At 41.7% G+C, this 25,342-nt stretch overlaps 1 protein-coding gene and 3 long non-coding RNA genes across 13 annotated transcripts; all 4 read left to right on the forward strand.

The window, feature by feature from the left end:
• Window positions 1-269: 269 nt before the first annotated feature.
• Window positions 270-3,163, forward strand: LOC139833435 (uncharacterized). The gene is made up of 3 exons (XR_011749188.1): window positions 270-1,938; window positions 2,029-2,234; window positions 3,145-3,163. It is a non-coding gene; the product is annotated as an uncharacterized lncRNA (long non-coding RNA).
• A 9-nt stretch (window positions 3,164-3,172) lies between these two features.
• On the forward strand, window positions 3,173-4,812 carry LOC127312489 (uncharacterized). Of its 5 annotated transcripts, XR_011749189.1 has the most exons (5): window positions 3,173-3,246; window positions 3,343-3,494; window positions 3,695-4,174; window positions 4,258-4,403; window positions 4,507-4,812. It is a non-coding gene; the product is annotated as an uncharacterized lncRNA (long non-coding RNA). The 5 variants fall into 5 exon arrangements; XR_007858397.2 differs by having other exon boundaries at window positions 3,343-4,174; window positions 4,255-4,403; XR_007858395.1 differs by having other exon boundaries at window positions 3,343-4,174.
• Window positions 4,813-6,263: 1,451 nt separating this feature from the next.
• Window positions 6,264-10,830, forward strand: LOC127314637 (uncharacterized). Of its 6 annotated transcripts, none has more exons than XR_007859795.2 (6): window positions 6,264-6,712; window positions 6,843-7,048; window positions 7,257-7,391; window positions 7,648-9,561; window positions 9,796-9,901; window positions 10,491-10,830. It is a non-coding gene; the product is annotated as an uncharacterized lncRNA (long non-coding RNA). The 6 variants fall into 6 exon arrangements; XR_007859797.2 differs by having other exon boundaries at window positions 6,265-6,712; window positions 7,648-9,090; window positions 9,471-9,901; XR_007859794.2 differs by having other exon boundaries at window positions 6,265-6,712; window positions 7,648-7,772; window positions 7,894-9,901.
• Window positions 10,831-16,007: 5,177 nt separating this feature from the next.
• On the forward strand, window positions 16,008-17,032 carry LOC127314636 (germin-like protein 8-11). The gene is made up of 2 exons (XM_051345141.1): window positions 16,008-16,163; window positions 16,292-17,032. Exons 1-2 carry the CDS (start codon window positions 16,043-16,045, stop codon window positions 16,846-16,848), a joined length of 678 nt encoding a protein of 225 aa, XP_051201101.1. The 5' UTR covers window positions 16,008-16,042; the 3' UTR covers window positions 16,849-17,032.
• The last annotated feature ends 8,310 nt before the right edge of the window (window positions 17,033-25,342 follow it).

Genomic DNA, 25,342 nt, shown 5'->3' on the forward strand with positions numbered 1-25,342 from the left:
CTCACCTGAAATTCAGTCCCGCGGAGGCCTTATAAGTAACTACTATATTAAACCTTAACAACTTTGATTTTTCACAGAATTTTAGGCCTCCTTGAGGATTAACAAGGTTGTGGCACGTGTTATATTAATTGGGGTGATTTCTTTCGTTATTCTTCTGTGTGCAGTTTGGGTGCTCTATAAGACTTTACTTTTTTTCTTTTCTTCATACTTCTTGGGCTGTGGTGTTGCTCTAGCGTGTGGCTGTAGCATTAGCAAAGATAGTCAAAGCGGTGCTCTGATTTCCACAGGCCACACTGAGTAATCCCAAATCCTGCCGCTTAACGAGACCGACTAGCTACTTGCCGCTCCCCCTCCCTCCCCCACACACCTCTCCCTTGCCGGCCATGGCCACGCCCAGCGCCGCCGCACGGCGCAGCGGCTCCGGCGCCTAATTATCTTCTCCTCTCTCTCTTTCTAAATCGCGTCAGGGAGATCAGCGGGAGGAGGCGCGTCGCGGGAGGTTTCGCGAGCACGTCGCGGGAGGATACGCGAGGCGGCCGCCGACGAGCGCGTCGCGGGATGCTCCGCGAGCGCGTAGCGGGAGGCTACACGAGGCGGCCGCCGACGAGCGCATCGCGCGAGGCTCCGCGAGGCGGCCACCGACGAGAACGTCGCGGTAGGCTCCGCCAGGATGCCTCCGACGAGCGCGACGAGGAGCTTCGCGTCGCGGGACGCTCTCCAACAGGCCGCCGACGCCGAGCGCGATGAGGCACGTCGCGGGAGGGCTTCGCCTGGACGCCTCCGACGAGCTCCAGGAGGCGCGTCTGCCTTCAGTTGTGATTGTAGGGGATCCACGCGTGTATCTCTCCGTGGGTCTCTGCGTGGATAAGGTCGGCTTTCTGGTGGTGGAGGTGCTACTGACCGGCAAGCCCGTGGTGGCCGAGGTGCTGCTAACGGGCAGGGCGATGCCGCGCTTTCCGCGCGTGGTGGTGGTGTTGAACGACTACCTAATGTGCGGCACCATGTCCAGCAAGATCGTGTGGCTGTTCCGTGACGCAGGTGCGCGCGTCAGCCTGTCCGTGGTGGATTCGTGCCTCTACAGCGTCGACACCCTGAACGCAGTGCATGATAGGGAGTACATACGGCGAGAAGGCAGGGGACTACTGTGACGCCTGCTTCTCTCGCAAGTACCCTGTGCTGCCGACACTGCTCGAGCCGGCCGTCGAATTCGATGAAGATTGACTGGTGAGCAGGTGAGCGCTGCTCTGCACATCCTGCTCTGCACATCTATTCTGCATATGTTGTACCGTTATTCTGCCAGTTCAATAATGAAATTTGGGTAGGTTCGCGAATTCTATGTACCTGTACCTAAAGCTGCAACAACATTTGGTTATGAATTCTATCCCTAAGATATTGATGTAAACGTTAAGTTGCTGCAATAGTTGACACTGATAGAGCTTGGTGAGTGCTACTGACAAAAAACTGGAAAAGCTTGAACCTCTTTAGGACTAGCCAAGATGGCCAAGTTTGCTACCACTGGAGCATATGGGTTGAGTTGAATGTCTGAATGTGTCACTTTGTGAAACACCCAGTTAAATCCATCTAATATACAAAGCAAGCAAGTGGAACCCTTTGTAAGATACCCATTAAACCTTTCTGAACGTTGGGAAGGCTGCTAACCAGCAATATTCAGGTACCACTTTAAAGTGGGCAGTTGATTTTATGAACCCAACTATCAAGAGCACGAATTGGCTCCCCGTCAACTAAACATTCTTTCTATTTTCAGAGAACACTGCAGTTTGCTTGGATTCTCTTAGATTCGCATGTTTGGCTATTTGCATGATTTTGTAGATGAAGCATTGATTCTCGGAAAATATTAGTATTGATTGTTGGACAGGTTTCTCTGAGATGTTGGGCAGTTGGTTCAACCTCCAGTGTTCCTCAAGTACTACTGATTTGGTAACTGATGGAGCAGCCCTAAAGATTTGGTTAGAATGATTTGGAGTTCCCATTGTCTCAGTAACTGTTGGTTCTACTTTGCTTTCCCAGATGTTCAAACTTATATCAAAGAATCGGAAGTCAGATGGGACAATGGGAATTCGAAGATGATGCAGATCTGCTAAAGAACAAGCATACTGCTCATCTAGGAGATGCAATAATAACGGGACAAATTCAATCTTCTATGCAAGGCATTGGTATGCTCTCACTACTGAGAGGTGGCTACTGAAGAAGTTCAGATGCTTAGAGATTATATGGTATGTAGCCCCATTAAGCTCTTTTTTCGGTAATATCTTTCACTGCCATTATGGACTTTTGTGGCCAAATACCTTCTTAATGATAAAGTTTCGGATAATAATTCTGGCAATGAGATTGTAGACCCAGCTGAATGAGTATTCATTGTTCTGGTTTACAATAGAGTAATGTGTCAATAATTAAGACCGCTGATATAGAAATAAATATGGTATCATTTGCTTTGATAATTGTATATGAATGGGTTTCATTGTTGTTGACCAAGAGGAACCTCCTAAACATTCAGATACATAGTTTTGCTGATAATTCCTGCACACCAAATACACACCGTTAGCTCTTCCTACTAGCCTCATTATCTGCACACCAAATATCTATTTTTGTCGTGCAAGTTAGCCAAATTTATCCAACCTTTGATGCATCACATATTCTCTTATTAGTTTAACATTCAGATTTGCAATTCGGCTATTATCAGTCTGCAATAAGTTTCAGTCTATTGCCCTACCATTTATTGCTGGAATTGGTAGTCATTCACATGCAGCATGTACTTAGATTTAGTTAAATTTTCAGGGCAACACAACAGAGAATGGAACTTCGAATTCTAGGGATGATTGTGCTATTTCTAGGGATAACTGTTGCTCAATTCTTAAATATTCAAATTCTAGACACCAGCTAAAACAATATTAAATTAGCTTGACTTGCTACTGACTTCTATTGCAATGATCTATGTTGTTTTCTTTTTCGAAAAGCAATGATTTATACTGTTGCGGGGATGTTAGCTTTCTAAAGCACCTATCTAACTGGATGGCACATTAACATACCAAATCCGGAAATAGATGCAAACTTATATTCTATAGTCCGCGTTTTTAGCACATACTATAATATGTACTCATATAATGATTTCTTTCTGCCTTCAAGGACAACACTGCATTACAGATCGCAGCTCGCAAAAATACAAAAGGCGAACAAATTGAAACCACACTTTATGCTTTATCCAAATAACTACTTGAAGCAATTGAGGTGAGCCTTTCGCTCAAATTACATAACATGTACTACATCCAGCTATAGTCGTACACTACAATGCATCAGTAAAGTAAATGGCACTAGATCATACAGGGAAAACGCTTGAAGTTAAACATTGTGATCGCAAGAGATGAAAACCCGCATAACTAGTGGTTCGGTTAATACGAGGATTGTTGGAAGAAAACAATTCCAACTAGAAATTCCTTCAGATGTTCCAGCTATAAAGGCACACACGAACGACATAGGTAAATTCCACGTACAAAAAATAATAATATCGTCATATAGATAATTGTACTTCCGATGTATGCAATATATGTTCGCTGAATCATCACATATATGTACATGTATAAGCTCTCGGGCGCAATTGATATTGAGCCGAACAACTAGAGCAAAAGGGTAGTTAACCACTTCATTTTTTTTGATGACAACGACACTACCCTCACAGGTAGAGATGCAATAGCAATACTGCTTGCTGCAACCACTGAAAGCCGTCCTGATTTCGTCCCTCGAGCCATTGCCCCATTGCCAACACGGTGGGGAAGAAGTGTATTGTTTTCGCTGATGTGACACTGGAAACTCTTGACATGGGATAGTTTAATTTCTTCACCATGTCAAATGTCCAGCTGATTAATACTACAGCACTACCAGAGCCATCTCCTAGCAACTCCAGCCGAGCAGCAAGCAATGAAGCATCTGTGCTTACACACCCACCTTGAGATATACAGAATCACCTCGAGGACGAGAAAGACCCACAAAGCAGCACCTGCAAGGGGCGTACTTGAGCGCGTGTTTTTTTGGTCTTTTTTCAGCTTTTCATCACTAGAAAAAGCCAGCAAATCAAAATAAATGTGTGGCTTTGGGAGCTGTCTTTCCTAAAGCCAAAGCAACAAATAGGCTGAAGAAGCAGTCAACATGGACATAGGAGGTAAATAAATACGATCATAAGCTGGCTCCAAAAATAGTTCAAGAAAGAAATTGTCTAATGAGCTATAATCTTATCCTCAGCAGGATCAACAACTCAAGGAAAGAAGATAAACAATGCATTGCCAACAACTAAAACAGCAAAAAAAGGTACATTCAACTACCATATTCATGTTACATCAATCTCACATCATACTGGTGAGAAGGGGCTAGCGAAGGAACTCTTCCCTCAGGTAATTGCCTAATATAGATATTAATCGCATAGCTCATATACCATTACAATCTCACATCATACTCTTTCTTTCTGAGAACTCTCAAATCCTACCCTTATCGCAGCTATCATCAAAGGCCTACTTGGAAGCAAACGAAGACAGACAGGCAACTAGGCGGCTACAAACAAAGCCTTGCTACAAACACAGCTTTCCTCCAGGAAATCACAGCCGACTTTTGTTATCGACGCTACGTTGTATAATAATACCATCCTATGTAATGCAACCGGTAGTGGACAATCTAGCGATCCTGTAATATTGTGTACCTACAACTCTATGTATAATTTACTCCTACAATAACTTTATACACAATACTGCATTTTGTGAACTTCAACCGTAGAACATTAATGATTTATTCAGAAACCTTTTAATATAGAGCATGCAGTCGGCACGGTCCAGGTACGAACAATGGAAAAATAGACCAGTGCTGCCTAGCTTAGCCTACTAAAAATATGTATTGGCACAGCCGAAGTCAGCTCAGCGCAACGCAACTCCGTCTCCATTACATCATCCAGCAATCAACTGTTTAACTTCGTATCCAGTGATCAACTGATTATCTCAGCGATATGTATCCTATCAAATAAATAAAGTGCCACAATAAATAAAGCGCCGATGTGGCATTCCTTAAAAAACATTAACAACAACTTACATGCAAATGAGATGACAAGAAGGTCGCGGCATCATGAAGGGAGAAATACCTTACAAACAGTAAGATGCATCATGTACGACCTGTACGTGTAGTTTGGATTGTGTGATAATGAGCCTTTCCAGTGCCTTCATAATTTAGTAGCCTTATATATACGTGCAATTGAAATTTTTTTTTTATTATGTGTTCTTCGGAGGTATTTCTATTTTTCCATACCTAAGTTTGTGAGCCTTCACTTTTCACAATTAATGCCATATTTAAAAGTACTCTTTGCATATTTGCTAGGTCTTCTTATTGTGTTTATTGCGATCCAATTTTTTTTTTGCAGTATTGCTATATTTTACTTCGTTAATCTGGCCGTTTCTGATAAAAATTGCAGTATGCCTATATTCTACTTCACTACTGTTTCGATGGTTGGATTTTATCATCTCTCCTTTTCTATTTCCGAACCTTTGATGGAATTTTATTCTCTGAACTGTTCACGGATGGCACTCAGTTTTTCGTTTGTTCTCTCCGTTGACATCCTTTAGGTAGTATGCAAAAACATGAGCATTCCATTCTTTTTTTGCTTCTTCGATCGGTGTTTCCTCAATGACAACCACTCACCACCTCCATCCGCAGCCCAATGCCAATCTACAAATACCCCTATGCAAACAAGTAAAACTTGCCATCGGACACAATCTATCAGTTAAGATGCGTTCTCACCTTCGTTTCTAAAACACAGACCAAGATTAGGCAACAACAACAAAATGGCAATCTATCATAATCACATCTAAGCACACAAAACTACTAACCGAGTATACAACTACAATACAAAAAAAACGACATAGCAGCTGAGCCTAGAAAAATTAGAACAAACTCAATTCTGAATGGACACAAAAATCAACTAGAACCCACAAATATTTACCACCGCCAAAAATTACCATCAACCAGTCACTATATGGCGCGGCGTGCCGCCGTGCCGATCATTGCTAGTTACTATACTATTTGGGAACAGGTTCGATTTTTCACAAAATTTTGGGCCTCTCCAAGGATTAACGTGCTGTCGACACGTCGGCATTTTATTTGATATGGTCTTTTCCGTGTGCAGCTGTATTGGTGCGTGTGAGATTTTCATGGGAGCTCTGGATTCATCTGATGCTGGTGGTCAAAGCGGTCCAGTTCCATCGGGTTATGAGCCAAACAGGCAATTTGCCCCCGATCTCTTCCATCTCTTCTCTTTCATCAGTTTTATTTCTTTCGTCATCCCTGGCAACATCCATTCCCCATGCCAGTTCCCTTCTCCTCCTCCTCCCAAGCCACGTCCAACGCCATCGCAGGGAACCTCCGCCTCCTCCTCTTACATGTCTCCGGCACCACGGTGCTCGGCCGCGCAAGTACTTGCGCGCCCACGAAACCCTAGCCCCGACCAGGGCTTGGTCGCCGGCACGGAACCAACACTTTCCCATGATGGTGCGCACTCGGGCGCACACATCGACATCGGCCTCTGCCGCCAGCGTTTCCGTCGATTCCATAGCGAGCAGAAGCCGCACCATCTGGGAACCAGCACAATCCCGACAGTGATGGTGCGCACGCGGGCGCACACGACGAACTCGGCCTCCGCCGGCGCGCCCTCGACTCCGCGGTGGTACAATATTTTTCTCTTTGCCATGTTCAAATTTCCAGTTCATCCCTGGATCTGTGGGGATTGCCTCTCGAGTAGGCCTGTTGTTGTGATTTGGGGTTGATTCGTTGGGTTGATGAGTTTTGTGGTTCAGTTTTTGGAGGTTGGGGCCTAAGGCGGTGACAGCAACAAGAGCGGCAGCGATGCCAGAGGACACCAGCTCGCCGGGCTTGGCCTGAGATTTATCTCTGGTGATCCTTGCCTTGAGGTCTGAACGACTTCTCCTATTTACCATGTCCGATTAATGGCAGTTGTATGGGAGGCTCACCATGTCACCATGTGACGACAGATCAGACTAAGGTGAGCACCAACAGTACAATCGCATCCCTGCTATAGTGCTATCTATACTCCAGCTATTTTCTAGATTAGTTGGCTTTCGATGATTGTGCAACCTGAATTCCAAACGACCCCTCATGTTAAGGCAATTTAGTAGCTTAATTTTTATGTTCATATTATGTGACATGATTTTTTATCGTTAATTACTCCTCTTGATTTGCTCAATTTTTAGGTCTACTTTGCTCAAGTTTTGCCTCAATGATTTAGAGTCTCACGCTCATGGTTCATGGAGATGGAAACGCCCCTCAATCCCCCAGCACTACTGGTGACTTCACCGGCACCGCCACCGCCTCCTCGATGGCCCCCGGTAAGTTCGGCGCGCAATGCATCCTTGCCTCATCCTTGTACTAGACTGAATGAACTATTGAGATCAAGTAAAATATTATCCACTATGCCCGCACAAAGCTGTAGCATCTAGACATGGCATCTGATTGGATGGAATGTACATCCAACTGCCACATTGCAGGCCAAACGGCTTAAGACATTACTTTGACTACTGGAAGATTAGGATGGTAGATGGTTTTCAGTAAGGCTCACTTTGACATGAGTTCTTGTGTTTTCAGAATATTGGATTTAGGCATAACTATATGTTTGAGCATTCTATTACTCAGTGATTACGCATGCCATTGATGGGGAAAGTATGTTCTGTAACTCCTTCATTTACTGAAAATACTGGAGGGTTTTCAAAGTGAGTAGGCATACGATCATATTTAAGTCAGTGCGGTTATCTTTTTAAATGTAGATGGTGCCCATTTCTCTAAACATCTGCCTATAGATTTCATTGACTTTAAAAGAGTTATTCTCTGCAGGTCTAATTGAGTATTCCATAAAAAGAATTGTAGCCCGTACCATTCTTTTCATGGATGTTCAAGCCATATGTCACTAAAAGGGTGCCTATTGTGACTGAATCTGGTTTGTTCTTTAATATAATTCCCTGATGTATAAATAGAAATATGCGCATCGTAATGGCATGTCATCATCTAGATAGATTGATAGGATGATCTATTCTTTATAACTGGGAAGTGCTATCAATACATTATTTTGTACTTACTTGCATTTTTTTATTTTAGTTGTCACTGAATCTTTCGTAGGTGTATCGTGCTTTCCAAGGACAATTTAAAGTTAATATAGTAGTGCCTCTTCGGTTCAAACTGCAGAAGCCCAACATTACATTGCTCCATTATTTTGTGTCTACACCTTCTCCTCTTTGGTGACATGAAAATATGTACAGTCTAGATACACTTCAGTTGATACCTGGGATATTGGAGACATATTTGTAGGAATTTTCAGGGTGATGTCAATGATTTCATTTCTTAATGCACTTTTATGCCTTTTATGATTCAATTTCACATATAGAGACCTATTTGTATTTTTTTATATACAAAGTTGTAAGAACTGATTGCACCTCTCTGTCAACTTTTATAACCAAAACATTTTCTACCATTTTACTTAAAATGTTGTTAATAATTTTATATTTAGGAAATATATTGCATTCATGGTATACATTGGTGTCCAGGAAACACATTCTATTTCATTCAAATCCTTTAATAATCTGACTTCATTTCATTCATGAATTCAACATATCTTCAGGGCATTACATAAAACCATCCATAAGCAGTTAGAAACCAACAGATTTGTATGCCAGCAGCACTAGCTTCTTAAGAGCCCATCACTAGCAGCTTACTAATAACAACATCGCATTAACGACTATGAGTCCTTTACACCCAAAAGACCAAAAAAAAAATTAACATCTACTAGCAGCACTAGCTTCACCACGTTCCCTCAACCATTTGTTGCCAAACTTCATAGCAACAACGACATCAGTAACAAATATAAGCTGCATAAGAAGCAACGCAAGCGTCTTCTCCTTCAACTTGCTGAGCTCCATCGGTAGCACCACCCCCTTCGGTTTTGCCTTCGACGACACCTTTGTGCTTGCCATCCTCAGAGGTGTAGAAGCGTCCTGGCACAAGACATACATTCTTTTTGTGAGGCAACAGAACGAGGTAGTACTCTCCTTTGTACTACAGCTGGTTAATTACAATGATGCTAAATTAGTTAACTTCTATGTTTGCCAAAATTTTGGTGAACAAGTTCAACATCTTATCCATATATCTCCCCATAATGTGTATCTATCTCCTCTGCGATCACCAATGGCAGCAATAGCATCGTGCTCTTAGTTTCCCAGTTGATGACTTGAGAATAATGAAAGTGCAAAAGTTCAGTGTGAATAATGACATAAACATTATAATGTGTAGGCCTTGAAAGGGTGTCATAAACTTGAGAATATATCAAGAATTTATTGATTTCTTAAACATGAGATGATTAAGAAAAAAACTCATTTTGTAGTATATATAGTAGATGATTTTAAAATAAATAAAAATAGAAATCACCGGCCATCGGGAGCTAGGACAGGGGAGAGCGCGGGGCAGCACTAATGGTGGGCAGGAGGGAAAGTGGCATCGATGAGTTTTCTGGTATGATTATTTTGAACATTTTTCCCGCTGTGTGTTATAAGCTTAATGGTCGCAAAAGTTTGCACTTCAACAGTCAGTTTCATAGCTTGGTGTTAAGATGAATGCATCAAGGAACTTTCAGCACTGGCATTGACTTTGTATTAAGATTAATTACCTACTATACATTACAATGGTTGCAACTGATATCAGCTAATCATATTATTACTTTTGAACCATACCTACTGTTAATTGCAGGATTTGGAAAAGGAAGGAAAATAGGGACGCAAATAATTCCTTAGCACTTGAAGGTGGTCCGCTCTACAAATTTTCATCCAATATTCTAATGAACATGAGGACTGTGGTATGAACTGGACGAAACTGACCTATGACAAGTTTATTGTTGCTTTTCTCTAAATTTTGTTTCTCTATATATTGTATTCGAACTAAGCTGATAGGACAATATCTGTTAAGCTACTGTAGAACATGACAGATATGTTTTGCTTATTGCTAGACCTTACTCTTTTCGGTAGCAATCCTATGAATGCTTTCTCATCTGGGAACAAAGGATCCTCACTGGAAGATCTACAGAGATCTTCAAAGAGAAAAAAAATTAGAAGAAAATAGAAATTGGATTATCAACAGAGGATATTCTATAGTATACATATTGTAAAATCAAAGATAGCATATTATTGGTTCTTTCTCTCTATGTGTATTTTTCTTGCATCTTTCCAGTGGAAGTGCTTCCCAACTTGCAGTTTGTGTTTGGTTCTCTATCTGAAAGATTTTTTGTTCTCTCTTTTGATGCAACCTCCATTGTTCACAGCCTGAAAAACAATGAAAGACAGTTCTCTCTATGCTTTTCTCATGTCCTCCACTATTCTTAGCGCATACTGTCCTTTTTTTTTTTTTGGGAAATCCTACAACTGAATTGCTGGCTCATTCTCATGCAGGTTGGAAGTCCTATTGGGGCTCGATTAAATGGATATGAGTAGCAAAACATGAGCTCAATAACTGTTAATGTAATCCTCAAACCAATCTTTATATTTATATTCGAAGTGGCTCAACGGTTCTTTCTGTACTATCTCTGTTGTCGTTTCATCTTGTTTGATGTAGTAATGGTGGATGTCAAAATATATGTCCTGAACTGAGCATTAGACTTTGCTTTGTTGTTCAGATGTGGAAACAAAGGAGCTGGCCTTAAGACCTTAACTTGTTGTTAAGGTGTAACATTGTTGATATTACCATTAATGTGTTGGTCAATACAAATGCAATGTCATGTTTTGTATCTTCTTTCGAGGTGTTCTGTTCTATTTCATTCCCCAGTTGATGCAATGTATTTTTTTGTGAAGGTATATGGTAATACAAATTTTCTTTACTTATTAGTCGCCTTTTCTCTTACAGTTTCATTTTCTGTGAATAACGTCATAGGAGGGTTGAGAAGTATGACAAGTTTGTATCTCTCAATCATGTTTAATTAGTAAATATCTTGCTTTTGTGCCAAGTCATGATGTTGATAAACTAGATAGTATCCTATCAGAAGCACCAAGAGCTTCTAGCATTGTTGCATTGTCGTAATGTATTCTCTAAATTACATGGAGCTCAACTTAACATCATACCCCAACTTGTGAAGTGTTTTGCTTACTCGGACCACCAACTCCTCTGGTTGTGCAGCATTGCCTAAGTCGCATGTAAAATTCTCTATTTTTCATATATTGAGAAAGATTAGCATGAATGTGAGCTACCAATTAAGCACTCAATGTTTGTGGCATGCAAGCTGGAAGGGGCACTGAAAATGATTCTAAAAAAGCCGATAAACCCTGTTGCCTTGGAAATGCCTAGACCTCTTATGGTTTTGTCTTTCAGATATCATCCAGGCTAATCAATTTTCTAAAAAAAACAATGGTTTGTTTCCGGGAAGCTGGTTGAAGTGGCATGTGTGGCCAGCTTGGGTGTTTATTAATATATTAGTAGGATGAAAACAATGATTTGGTCGTATAAACTATTTTAACTTTTATCTACTGAGGTCTTTGTGCATAAAGCTTGCATGTATTCTCTTAAAACTATACTGATTTTAGTATCTTTTCTTTGTCAACAAAGAAAGATACTCCCGCAAAGAAGAAGACCATGACTGGTCTAATGTTAGATGCAGTGACGAACAAGGCGACCCATCGACATGGAAAGAACCAGACATTCAATCCATCAATTCCATGGACAAATACATGGACAACATCATCCTCGCTTCCGGAGATAGCACTAGAGGAAAAAAAATAAACTGCACTCCCCCCTAGGGTAGTAGCGTAGTATGTGTTTTGTGTCGTAATTCCTACTTGTGTGACTTGCTCTTGTTTAACAGAGTCGGTTCACTGTGTTCTGTTCCTATTATAAGATCTCTTTACAGCCTCAGTTCAATGATGTTTTCATGTGTGAGCACACTTCCTGATCCCACGGCGGACTCCCCTCACCGGTCCACAATAGCACGAAATATCCTTCATTCTTTGACTTGTGGGTGCGGCGTGCCGCCGCGCCATTCCCTGCTAGTCTCTCTCAACATAGAACCAGCAACAACAAAATACTAATGAACATTAGAAATACTGCCTCCGGTAAATAATACACCTCAAATAATAAGTTTTGTGGTTTTAGTTTAGAATTGTAGTAAATGAAATCACCAAAATTTGGAGCATCCGCTTCAGCCTCCCTCCCCAATAAACCTTGTTCTCTTGAAGATATAACAAACAACAGCAAATCATAAATATTAGAGTTATAGAAATTCACTCGCTTGGTACCACGCCATTGCTTAAGATGCAGTGCATCATAGGCGCAGCCGCGTAAGGCTAGCCGGACAGTAATATTGCCCACTGCAAAGCGCCAGCCACCACTCACAGTCAAGGCATCAAAAGTTTCATTAATATGGACTTTTAGTACCTTACCTGAAGGAGGATTCCACTTGTTATATTAGGGGCACACTCAGCCGACCCGGATGATGGAACCTGGGTGCGCGCGCACCCATTTACGAAAAGTTTAAAAAAAATATTATTTAAAATTTCAAAAAAATGTGAACTAAAATTTTGCATGTATATATTATGTTGATACTTACTCGTGTGAGTTTTCAAGAAAAAATATCATTGTGTGTGACCTGCATAAAAATGATAAAATGTCCAAATGAGAATAGTGAACAGGAATTTGTACTATTCACAGGAATAGGAATTTGCATTTTGTCATTTTTTGTGTAGGTCACACACAATGGTATTTTTCCGTGAAAACACACATGAGTAAGTATCAACATAATATTTACATGCAAAAATTTACTTCACATTTTTTGGAAACTTTTAAAATATATTTTTTTGAAATTTTCGTAAATGGGTGCGCGCGCACCCAGGTTTTATTCACCATTTTCGCACACTCAGCTAGCTATAACCTTCTGGCTTGTCAAACATGTTCTGCCTTTGATGTCTTCAGACAAACAATCTCCATCTTGTGAATTTATTCCTTGCACCCAATATATGTCAAAGAAGAACAGGGAACATTTTAGCAAGCAAAGGAAAAATCATCAAATCATATTAAAGATGATTTCCCTGAAAACACGTCTATGCATCTCAATCTAGAACTGGATCTGTGACATCCATGGGCAATTACTCCCTTACTAAAAGTCCATTACCGCTGGATTTGTGACCTAAAATGAACTAGATATGTCTAGACTGGCTTCACTGGACTTAGACCTGAGGAGGATATTAAGTACAGTAGCATTTGATAACCTTGGACAAAGTATTTGGATAGTCCAGGGTCCAGTGGACGTGTGCTGATCCAGTTACAGAGTTACCATCTCACATCTTTCCCCAAATAAGAAATTATAGGAGTTGAAACTGCAAAACACAATAAGAAATTACAAGCATATAATAACCAAGGATTTCATAAGTTATCCTAGGCCCAAAGTAGGGTAACATAGTGATCATAATGCATCTACCAGTTTCATTCCAGAGACCAAGTTTTAAAATATGGCATTCGTTAATTACCCAATATGTGGTAGTAGCTGCAAATCCATGTGACATCGTAGCCGATGACTCAATAGAATTACTAGGATACTCAAGGAAATAGGATTAATCTTGTTTTCCGGAAGCTCATCTCCATAGAACCTCTCGGTTACGTGTGTTTGGTCCTACGGTGTGCAGGAGTGACACAAAGTACACTGAAAAATACTTGTGTTGCTTTGTGGGGCCAATCTAAAAATCCTAAAGAGGTGATAGGCGTCACGACCACCAGCCACGGGGTGGCTGGGGTGCAGGTTCATATATGTAGCATACAAAATATCCACAAAAAGTCGTTTTACGTGAGTTGATGAGGGATGTTGCTGATGCATGATGATTTGTGTTAGCTATCACTTTATCTTATGGTTCATTGACCTTGTCATCTCGGTGCATGTTTTCTCTGTTAAACCGACTTCCATTTTCGTTGGTACTACTTTAGTTAGTCGGCCATTACCTCATGACGTCAGATGGATGTATTGGTAGGGATGTGGTAGTAGTTTGAAAGGTCAATAAAATAATATTGCAGCACACAAGCAACCAGGAAGAGACCATTTGTCTTGTAGTTGGTTTCTACTTCATTTATTCATTTTTTTAGAATCAGATTGACTTATTCTGTTGCTAATGATTTCACTCCGTCACCATGAAATTACATTATAGTCAATGCATGTCAGCTGTATGTGAAAAAAATATCCGAAAATAGGAAATAATTCAAAATAAAAAAGATAAATTCTTTGTTGTACATGGATTAAGTGCAACACGGAAACCTGAGAAGCAAAGAAAACAAATGAGTTCCTAAAAGTTGAAAAATTGGGGAGAAGTAGATGCGAGCCGATGTACACAGGTTTGTTGTTGCTCGGACAAACGCAGGAAGGATGAAAATGATGTGAAGAAGGATGTTGTGTGGGATGTGAGAGGCGGCAAAACATTTAACTGGATGGTTGGTGGGCCATGGAGAGGATTTGGAATGCAAGAGAGAGGACAATGGGAGGTGGCGCGCATGAGGCATAGTCAGCATGCGGACGTCAGGAGGGATGGATGAAGAGTGACACAAAGCCACGCGGCTTGCCGCCTCTTCGACGAGGGTACCAGCTCACAGGCTCCATGAAATATCGTGAGGCCTAGAACAATATGGGATGGCGATGGCGGGAGGAGCTAGTTGGTTTGCATATAGCCATGCTTCAGAACCTCTCTCACAAGGCAATCGGCGTGAGTAGGTATGCATGTGCATAAAGGAGGTGTGGAGGATAGCCCAATTCCGTGTGAACCCGCACACTCTCCTCTAACTCAGCCGACATGACCGGCCGACGAGGCCTCGAGTATGGTGGGAGGATGTGAGAGCAAGGATCATGCGGGTCTGGGCCCCACATTGCAACCAAACGGCCCGCGTATATGTGAGATAAGAGAGTTGACTGCGCATGGTGCCCATTACGCGACCTGGCATAGAGGGGTGCACGCAGACGCCGATGACTTGCATGGGAAGCGTTGGAGGGACTCTGATTGCGATGTGTGTCTAAGAGGGCGATACGTCAGTGATGATGAGTTTTCGGGACTATATGTGCAGCCTAGTTGTTGGATCATTCGTGCTATATAGTTTGATTTACTTGCATGAGATCTTTATTTTCTACATAGACACTTTGACACTGAATTTATGTTTTGTCAGACATCATGTCAGCAACATACTGGGTTCTGAAAATCCTCAGATAGCAAGGTAACAGGTGACGACACGTCTGGGAAAAGTCAGCAAGAAAGTTATTGTCTTTGAGATTGCTTAGACTTATACAATTGTACCGATTCTCTCTACCGACCGATATGTAGGGTAGTAGGTTGGATCTTGCTCAAAGAAAATGCGGATCAAGTAAAGATTGGATCTGGTAAAAACAATACCAAAGTATTAGGTGTAAAAGGGAGGCAGTAAGCCGTAAGCCCATACTAATTGTCTCTCGTGCATGAAATCTTCTTGTCCGTGGAGGTGAAACAGTGGTAACTTCTCTTGGAGCCACAGCATGCAAGTCAGTACAACATGCCAGGTCAAGAGAAAACCCCAAGACCGGGCACAATCCAAGTCAGTACAACATGCCAGGTCGTTCTGTAGCTCACCACACTAAATCTGTTTTCTGGCTGTCAAAAAAAAATGTTTTCTGGCTGTAAGAAACACAATATCTGACCCGAGTGACGACCAGCATAATAAGCACTGAAAAAATCTGTCAGTAAACATTTTAGTAGCCGCATCTGCTACCTTGTTTTAAAGAAAAGAAAAAGGTGTGCCTTCAAGCCGAACGTGAAAAGTTGATGCAACATAATTAACCTTCTACCAACCCGAGACCATTTCCATCCATCGGTAGATTATACCAACTCCTTTCTTCTGCGTCTCATACAGCCACACTACTTGCTGCAGCTATATAAGCATCCGCCCTCTGCATCTTCAAAGCATCAACCACCCACAAACACACAAGCAACACAATCAAAAAGCCTAAACACAAATGGCCACCTCTTGTTCTTTCCTTGTCCTCGCCGCTCTTCTCGCATTGGTCCCATGGCAGGCCATAGCCTCCGATCCTAGCCCACTCCAAGACTTTTGTGTCGTCGACAAGAAGTCTCCAGGTATTATTTACTTCGTGACTTATTTGTCAAAGTTATTGTCAAATATATATGTTGTCTCTCTAGGCATTATGTTTCTGCAAATAACAATGAAACATCCATACTTACATCTTAATTTGTTGTGCATACAGTGTTTGTCAATGGGTTTGTTTGCAAGAACCCGAAGGATGTCAACGCAGATGACTTCTTCAAGGAAGCCAACCTTGACAAGCCTAGGGTGACCAACAAGGTTGGATCCAACGTCACCTTGATCAATGTCATGCAGATTGCTGGCCTCAACACCTTGGGCATCTCACTAGCACGCATAGACTATGCACCCTTAGGCCAGAACCCACCACACACGCACCCTCGTGCCACCGAGATCCTCACAGTCCTTGAGGGTACATTGTATGTCGGCTTCGTCACATCCAATCCAGAGAACAACTTCCTCTCCAAGGTGCTTAACAAAGGAGATGTGTTTGTGTTCCCAGTGGGGCTCATCCACTTTCAGTTCAACCCCAACCCTCACAAGCCAGCTGTTGCAATTGCTGCCCTGAGTAGCCAGAACCCAGGAGCTATCACCATTGCCAATGCGGTGTTTGGTTCAAAGCCACCAATCTCAGATGATGTTCTTGCCAAGGCATTTCAGGTGGAGAAGAAGACGATTGACTGGCTTCAGGCTCAGTTCTGGGAGAACAACCACTACTAAGTCAGACTTCGGTTAACCTTTATGGAAGATCTAAGCTTGGTGTGTGCCAAGAGCTGCTTTAGTTTCTGGTTATATATGCATCTTAAGCTTTAAATAAATGACACATATGTCATGCTAGTATATTTTCCCGTGAGTATGAATGTATTTTGACCTTTCAAATAATTAAAAGTGATGGTTTGTGTCTTGACTCGGACTATATGCTACTCTCATGTGTCTCGTCTCCCAAAAATAAATCAAACATGGACACTTTGTTGCACGCGTTCCAAAGCAAAATTATCTTCATTAGTAAATCAGTATAAGTATGCGGTCGGAAGTTGTACATATGCAAATGATACATATATAGTATTTGTATACCATACTCACTCCGTTCTCAAAGAAGTGTACTTCTAACTATTGTCCTAGGTTAAAAAAAATTAAACTTTGACCGACTTTATTAAAAAGATTAGCAACATATATAACATCAAATTGGTACGATATGAAACTACATTTAACAGATCTAGTGATACAAAATTGGTGCCATAAAGGTTGTTGCTTTCATCCATAAAGTTGATCAAATATTGAGATATTTGATTGATGAGAAGAGCAAAGGTACACTTATTTAAGAACGGAGGGAGTAGATGTAAAGGAAGTAAAATATTCACAACAAATCATGCCAAACTGAAGGGCAGTTTTGTATTCATATACAGTATTACATTTATGACACCCTTATTCACATTCAATGTGCATTACATTTTTACTTATGTGTCCTAGGTTGTCATCATTTCTTCCCACTATCACTTTCTCATAACAACTTCTAGTTTATAATACTCCCGCCATCCCATAAAAGTTATCTTAACTTTGTCTTAATTTGGATCGGAGGGAGTATAAAAGATGCATCTAGATATCAGTAATACAGTATCAAAAGCCACTATTTATCTTAGAGCCTGAGTCAAACTCCCAGATTGCCAGTAATATCGCTCAAGAATATGGAGATCATGGTGCTACAGAAAGAGAGAAGGAAGTATGGTGTTCACTACTAAAGTACTAATTATGCCACAAATAGTTTAATTTCGTAAATCATGAATTTTTAATTTATGAAATATTTGCCACTCGGTGTGTTGTGTATCTAACTATCTATACACATGGTGTTTCTGTTTTATTTCCATTGCTCCTCACTTACGTTCATTTATGTAACCCTATACATATTCAGTGTGTTTATCCGCTGTTATCTTCTTGGAGACGTCATTTTGGAGAATCTTTTTAGGAATCAAGGTGTTGACACAGGTGTTGGTTGTTCTTGCTGTTGCGAGTGACCGATCCTTCGGCAGGGCTTTTATGTTCTTTTGTTATCTTTCTGGCTAATGTCCATCCATAATGTCTAGCATTGCTCTTGATATTATGTCATTGTATAGGCTAGGTGTATTCAGTATCAACTTGATATTAATATATTTTCTTTATCAAACAACAACTGAGAGATAATTATGAAACATGTTTATTGAAGTAGATGTAATGCCCAGGGTCTATGCATTATATTATGTGTAGAAACGTATATGTAAGATTAAAAAAAGATGATTTCATATTATTATCTGTCACCTAGAGAAAAAAAACGTTATATGAAATGCTAAGAGACAATACCAAAGTAGAGATGGAAGAGTGTTCGTAATGTCATCACGTTCGATCGCTGAAGTCGTCAAATGTGTATTTGGTCATAATTAACTTGTCTAAGTGGTTACTTAGTTGCAGGAATGACACCGATCTACATGCAGCATGCTTGCTTTTGGTGCGTACCTAACCAAGACTTAGCGAGATGCGCGATTGAGACCACGTCAGAACTCGATCAGTACAACAGAACACAGTAAAGTTTAATCAGCGTGCTACGGCGCTGCCAGTGATTTTTTTAAGTGTTCTCAAGAAACTAGCTAGCTGAGCACAAGACACGTTCTGTCGCTCACAAGGTCACACCGACAGTTCAGCCTTTTGATGCAACGATTTGCTCATTTCCCTGCCCCATTCTTCGCAGTGACACATACGGTGGGGGCGGCGCCGACTTGGGCGGGAATACGCGCTGTTGCCATGTTTTTTGTGAAATTTTCAATCTGCAGGTGCAATGCTTGAGTGCGGCTGAACCATTTAGATAATTAGATTACCTGCTTGATCGTTCATTCTTTAACACCTTGATGTTGCATTGTAAGTATGTAACTACACCTTCTTAATTAAGATGGGTTGTGGACTTCCCGTGCAGAAAATATGTTTGCAAAGAGTATACCCAGGTACCACTTCTCCACCTCATTTCTGCAACCAGCTCACCACTTGCATTGTGTTTTTTCCTCAACAGAGATTGCTTTCAGATATCACTCTTTCACTGTACATAAGAATGCCATGATGACTAAACTTGGTTATGTACCATGATGTGTTCCTTATTAACCGTAGCGTAAATTGAGAAGCTTCGAAATCTGTCTCTGAATGTTTTGCATTATAAAAGACCTTTGGCTGCAGGGCTTGCTCCGTCAGTTTTACCACCCACCATTTTCACTCAGGAGATCAATCCGGTATCAATCATAGCCTATAGGTGTTCTGGACAGTTGCTTATGGTGTTAATGCTGACAAAATCAAATGAAGCCTATGATGACTCTAAAGGAACCAAGCATGCCTATTTTGTTCTAGCATTAATTATTTATTTCTCTCTATCGGCTCATTGAACTTACTCATAAGAATATCTTGGATGATCCTCCTCGGCTCATTGAACTTATCATAAGAATTTTCCTATAGGCAAGGCAAACAATAAGGTAACTTATGCCAATGCAGTATGATGACATGTCATGCTCCTTTTACTGTTTCAAATAAAGCAGGTTGCTGAAGAGCACTTAGAGGATAGCCATGTCCCGTTATGAAGAAGTTCTTAACAGCTTGAGAAGATGATCTGTTCTAAACAAGAATATGCTAATTCAGTGATACTTGAGAGCGTAATTACCAGTGCAATTTTTTAAAAAAAATGGGTTATTCCATAATAATATAATGAGTTACTCACGTGTTGTTTACGACGAGTGAACACATTTTTTTATTCTGCTTGGAGGAATATGAAACTATCACAGCAGCTCAGACAAGGAAAAGCTGTTGGCTTTGTCAAAAGAATGAACTCTAGCAGAAAGCACCGGTCATACTCTAGCATCCATCAGACAAATCATGCTCTGGAGGGTGCAGGGGAACCAGCAAGGCAGCGAGCCAGTGAGTTGGCCACAGATAACAGGAACAGGGTAAGCGGCAATGAGTGCAGAAAACAGGCCAGATGGGAAGCCGGGCATGGCGATGAGGCAAGAAGGGTGCGGCTGCGGCCAGAATCAGGACGCGCGTTGTGGTAATCGAAAATACAGTGGAAGCCTGAGACCACCCATAATGCATTATCTTTTAGCACCATGTACTAGGGTATGGTAGATATTAAGAATTTGAGATATAATCACCCCAATGCTCCAACCAGGACTGTCTCTTAGCCATGGTACATATGCAAATTATAGTGATGTGGCACTATAATTAAATGATGAAGAGAGTGATATTATATCTTGGTGAGAATACGGCTCTTTGCTTGTCCCTCTATGCGATGAAATTAATCTAGCGATCTAATGCGCTGATTACTTTCTCCTCCTACCCTAATTCTCTCCTCAGTGGACTGTGCCTCCTGGCCACTTCCACCTCCATCTCCCAACCCAAATCCGACATCGCCCTTCCCGCTAGTCATCTCTACATGAGACCGTCCTACCCCTCTATGCCGCTGTGTCCTATCCTTGCCCCAGTTCGCATCCACATCCTCTCTCTGAACCATCCCGCAACATCTTCCTCCCCTTGACCCTCCCCGCTGCGACCACATCTGCTCCACTCGGCTGCCTCCTCCTTCCCTTCTAAATCACTGGCCAGTTGCACTATACCTTGTTATATGAAAGATTCGTAGTGTCTATAAGTGATGCTGTGATCAATATGGCTGATAGTTGACACATTGTTTGATTACGTTTGTGGTTGTTCTGCACTACATGACCATCCTTTTGTCTTTTACTTGTTCACTTGAGTAAACTGAATCTTTGAATTAATCAGTAATAAATTCCTGTGTCATCCTATTTAGGACCGCATCAGTCTAGTAGTAATTTGTATTTCAATCAGGAGTTGGTATTTCAAGAATACTGCATATGATGATATCATTAGTTCATAAATAGTTGCTGCATCTTTCATGTGTGCCGTATCTGTATTCTATGAAACCAGAGTCTCCAGTAGTGGGGACACAAGACAACGATATATGGACTGCCATTATAAGCAAAAGAGAAGGATTTAAAATGTGTCATCTATAAACCTGGATCCTTCAATATCGCATGAAAATGGAATCAACTTCCAGAGTTCTGCACTTGACCGCACAACTTTCAGATTGAACTGGATACTGAGTACTGTCTCCGTGTTTCTTTTCCTTGTGAGGATCCAACTCAAGTTCTGGAGAACAGAAAGTAGAGTATACATCACTTGGTAACCGATCACAAAATGATGAAGTGCTGCACCCTTGAAGTAAATAGATAGATAGTTGCACGCAGGCATTTCGTCAAGCACCTAGTGTGCAGCCTACGAGTTTTACCTGAACAACCGACGTCCTACTGTTTTGGCGAGCTCAGAGCGGTGCAGGGAAGAAGCGAGGCAGCCCAAGATGCCCAAAAAAGGATTCCATGACGTGTCGAGATCCTCGACTAAGAAGCCGATGGCGGTCGCGCGCTGGCGTTGACGATGGTCGTGTCCATGGAGAGCGAGAGTGGCCTCGCGGCGGGTTCTCTTATTTGACGCCTGATGCGTCCCCAGTGGAGCGTTCGCGTTGACGATGCAAGGTGGGCCGGCCCATTTCGCGTTAGGGTATTGCACAGCTCGATTGTCCCCGCTTTTCTTCGTTGTATTATTTCGGTCCTGCTTTTCAAGCTTTTGTTAGCTAGACTGGTTGAGATTCAAACAAAAAAGTTGAAATTTGACAAAAGTTCAAAGATAAAAAAGAGTTCATATACGAAAAAATTACAAATCCCAAAAAATTCAAAAATAAAAAATGTTCAGAACTCAAAAATGTTCAAATCTCAAAAAATATTCAAATTAGGAAATGTTCAAAACCTCAAAAAAAAAGTTCAGATTCAATAATTGTTCAAAACCAAAAAAAAAGTTCAAAATTCAAAAATCCAGATTAAAGAATGTCCAGATTCGAAAATTGTTCAAATCTGGAAAAAAAAAAGTTCAAAAATTTGAAAACATGCATATTAAAAAAGTTCACATTTTAAAAAGTTTATATTTAAAAATGTTCAGATTTGAAAAAATCAAAAAGTTAAATAAATTTCAAATTTGAAAATGTTTAAAATTTAAAAGAATGTTAAAAATTTGAGATCTAATAAAAAATTGGTAAAAGGAAAAAAGTAAAGCAAAAAGGAAAAAAAGAAAAAATAGAAAAACGAAAAAACAGAGAAAACCGACCAGAAAAACAAGACAAAAATGGAAAACTAAAGAAAATAGAAAAATCGTTAAACCCGGCCTAGGAAGGTTCTAGAACCTTCCCAAAACAAGGAAAAAACCATGACCGCGGATCCTTTACTGGGCCGGTCCGCTTAAGAATTTTCGCGCTAAGGAGGGTACACGTCGGGTGGTAACGTTCGCATGAAGCGTTAAATAGGGTTCACCCCTCACGGTGGCAAGAACTGGAGGAGATAGAAAGAATGCACGGTGAACAACCAGGAGTTCAGGAGGGCCTCAGGGTGGTATACGGTACTGTGCTCCTTGATGGGACGACCCAGTAAGAAAGAAAGGGTGAACCTTACCTTCGACACTCGTTGCTTTAGTTATCATCAAAACGTGTATACGATGAGGACGTGGCTGGCAACTGCATTCCCATCGAGGCGAGGTGAGATCTCACTGGAGACGGGGACGCCACGGTTGGCCATGACATCACTGGCGCAGGTGAGGCTGAAACTTAGGGGAGACGGGTCAGGTATGGGTGCTCGGATGCTGAGGCGACTTCAATTCTAGGTGGTGGTGTGTTAGACATGTGCGTTTGGTTTTAACAAAAAAATCATTTCATTTTTGTTTTGTTTTTTCTTTAATTTGGATAGATGAAATGGTAACCGAAAATATATCGAACAGACTTCAGTTAACCGACAAATTCAGTTTGGTGTTTAGTTTTAAAAACGAAATGACCAAACACAACAGTCCGTTAGGAAATAAATAACAACACTGATACGTGCGTCGACCAAAGACATGTGAGTTGTGATCACGAATACAACGTTGCTCGCACAAAACATTGCTCCTGGAACCAGGTATTCGTCATGCACTAATCAAGCTCATGCCTAGTTACGGGCAAAAAGAAAGCTCATGCCTAGCTCAAGCAATATTTTTTTGAACAAAAGGGTCCAGATCCCAGAAGGACCCAGGATGCTGTATTAGATAAGGTCAACAATTACAAAACAGCCACACAAAGGACACAAAGAAACTGAAAATACAAACTAGTCCCTAGACTATGCAACAAGAACCCTACAGCAGCAGCAGCACCGCAATCGGGTCCAAACTTCATCATCGGATCCAAACTTCATCTTCTTCACTGAGCCAACAGCAGCACCGCATGCCGCAGTGCCACCTCCTCCAATCAATGAAAAAATAGCGCGCTATTTAGCGGGCGCTATATCGTATTTGCGAGTTGAACGCTACGCTATGCATTCTAGGCACGCTATGACGCTACGCGCGTTAAAGATGCGTTATTTCACGCTATTTGGCGCTATTTTCTATTCTGCATAGCACGCTATTTTGCAGAGTAGTTTTTAGTAGCTCATTCCACATTTTGACCCACTTGCGTATCTAAATCATTATAATCTAGGCAACCCTAGACTAAGAAACTCATATCGCGCACTCCCCAACTCCTTGTCACCTGCTCTGCCTGGCAGGCGACGACGTGATGGCGTAGCTCCGCCCCCCCCCCCCCCCCCTTCTCCTCTGTCAATCGGTGGTAAGCAACCACGCCTAGCTTCACCTTCACGCCTTCACCCCGTGCCTCCGTTCCCCTCCTCCAATCCTTCTAGTTCAGGACAATGTGAATGTGAATGGTTTGTGATTTTGAGACTATGTCATATCAAGTTATGGACTATGTGAACAATCTCTGGTTGATGTTTGGCTGCAAAATATCATATCCGAGATTTTATAGCTGCAGAGTGCTATATCTATTATTATATATATTCTGAAATCCTGAATTTTCGTATTTTTTTGTGAAACGCTATTTTGAAAAATAGCACGCTATTAGCATGCTATAGCGTCTATAGCATTTTTCTGAAGCCCACGCTATTTGTGTTAGCGCGCTATTTTTTTCATTGCCTCCAACACCTCGTGGAAGTAGATGACATGGATGCCAGGAAGAAGATGTGCTGCCTCCCATCAAGCCATCTTTGGCCGGTAGGAAATCTTCAAGGGGCCGCCATTCGATCAGATGATTCAATGACGAGGAGACTGGCAAGCAGCCGCCGCAGCATCGCAGCGTGCGCCGTAGCTCCATATCAGATGTCGCCGAGGATGAGCTCCTAGCCAACTGAAAGAATTGAGGCCACCATCTCGCCCTTCCACCACTCCCATCGCCATGACGACAGTAGGGAGAAAAGAGAAATAGAGGCCGGTCCTCGAGATCCAGGAGAGAGGTGAGCTTATTGGGGGTGTCTCCGCCGGAACCGACACCGGCCGGAGGAAGAACCGGCATCCTCCTCACGCTGCTTGCGACCGCAAGAAGGAGACAGCAGAACGGCATATGAAGCCATATGCCATCACTGGTAGAAAAACGCTCATCTATACCGGTTCCAGAGGGGCATTAGTACCGGTTGAGCAACCGGTATTAATTATCCGGCACTAAAGGCCCCCCCCCCCTTTCGTACCGGTTGCTTACGAACCGGTATAAAAGGGGCCTCCACGTGGGCCACCAGGAGAGCTCAGGGCCAAGGAGCTTTGGTACCGGTTGGTAATACGAACCGGTACCAAAGGTTCCCACCCGCGGCAGGGAATTTGCCCAAATCTCTGCCGCGGCAGAGAATTGGATTTTTAGGGTTTTTGGAGGGGTTTAGGGATATCGGTTTGTTTCATATCGCGTCGATGCACCAGAAACGCGTTTGGGTTTAGGTAGTACATGAAGATCAAGATGATGCATAGCAAGTTGGTGCATATAATATAACACACATGTAATTGCATAAGATCGCAAATTAAGTAGCACTATGCATGAAGATCGATCTTCATGCATAGTGGTACTCTCCGAGGCGTACTCTATATATGTCTATTACATGTAGCATAGTGGTACTCTTCGAGTCAACTATATATGTAACATGTACATCTTCATTCATAGTGGTACTCTGCGAATGGTGGTATGACGTCCCGAAGGAAAAATCCCGCCAATTCCTCGCCTATTGCTATGAAGCGGTCATCGATTGAGAGCTTGTTCCGCTTTCTTGCCAACTATAAAAGAATAAGATACAAATGAATACATGAAACA

Source organism: Lolium perenne, chromosome 7 (assembly GCF_019359855.2).
Source record: "Lolium perenne isolate Kyuss_39 chromosome 7, Kyuss_2.0, whole genome shotgun sequence".
NCBI classification, from domain to species: Eukaryota; Viridiplantae; Streptophyta; class Magnoliopsida; order Poales; family Poaceae; genus Lolium; species Lolium perenne.

Excerpts from the sequence above, each read along its gene's own strand:
- LOC127314636 (XM_051345141.1), top strand. The coding sequence starts at position 16,043 with ATGGCCACCTCTTGTTCTTTCCTTGTCCTCGCCGCTCTTCTCGCATTG. Across the intron at positions 16,164-16,291 it reads CGTCGACAAGAAGTCTCCAG|TGTTTGTCAATGGGTTTGTT; the intron begins GTATTATTTACT and ends TTGTGCATACAG.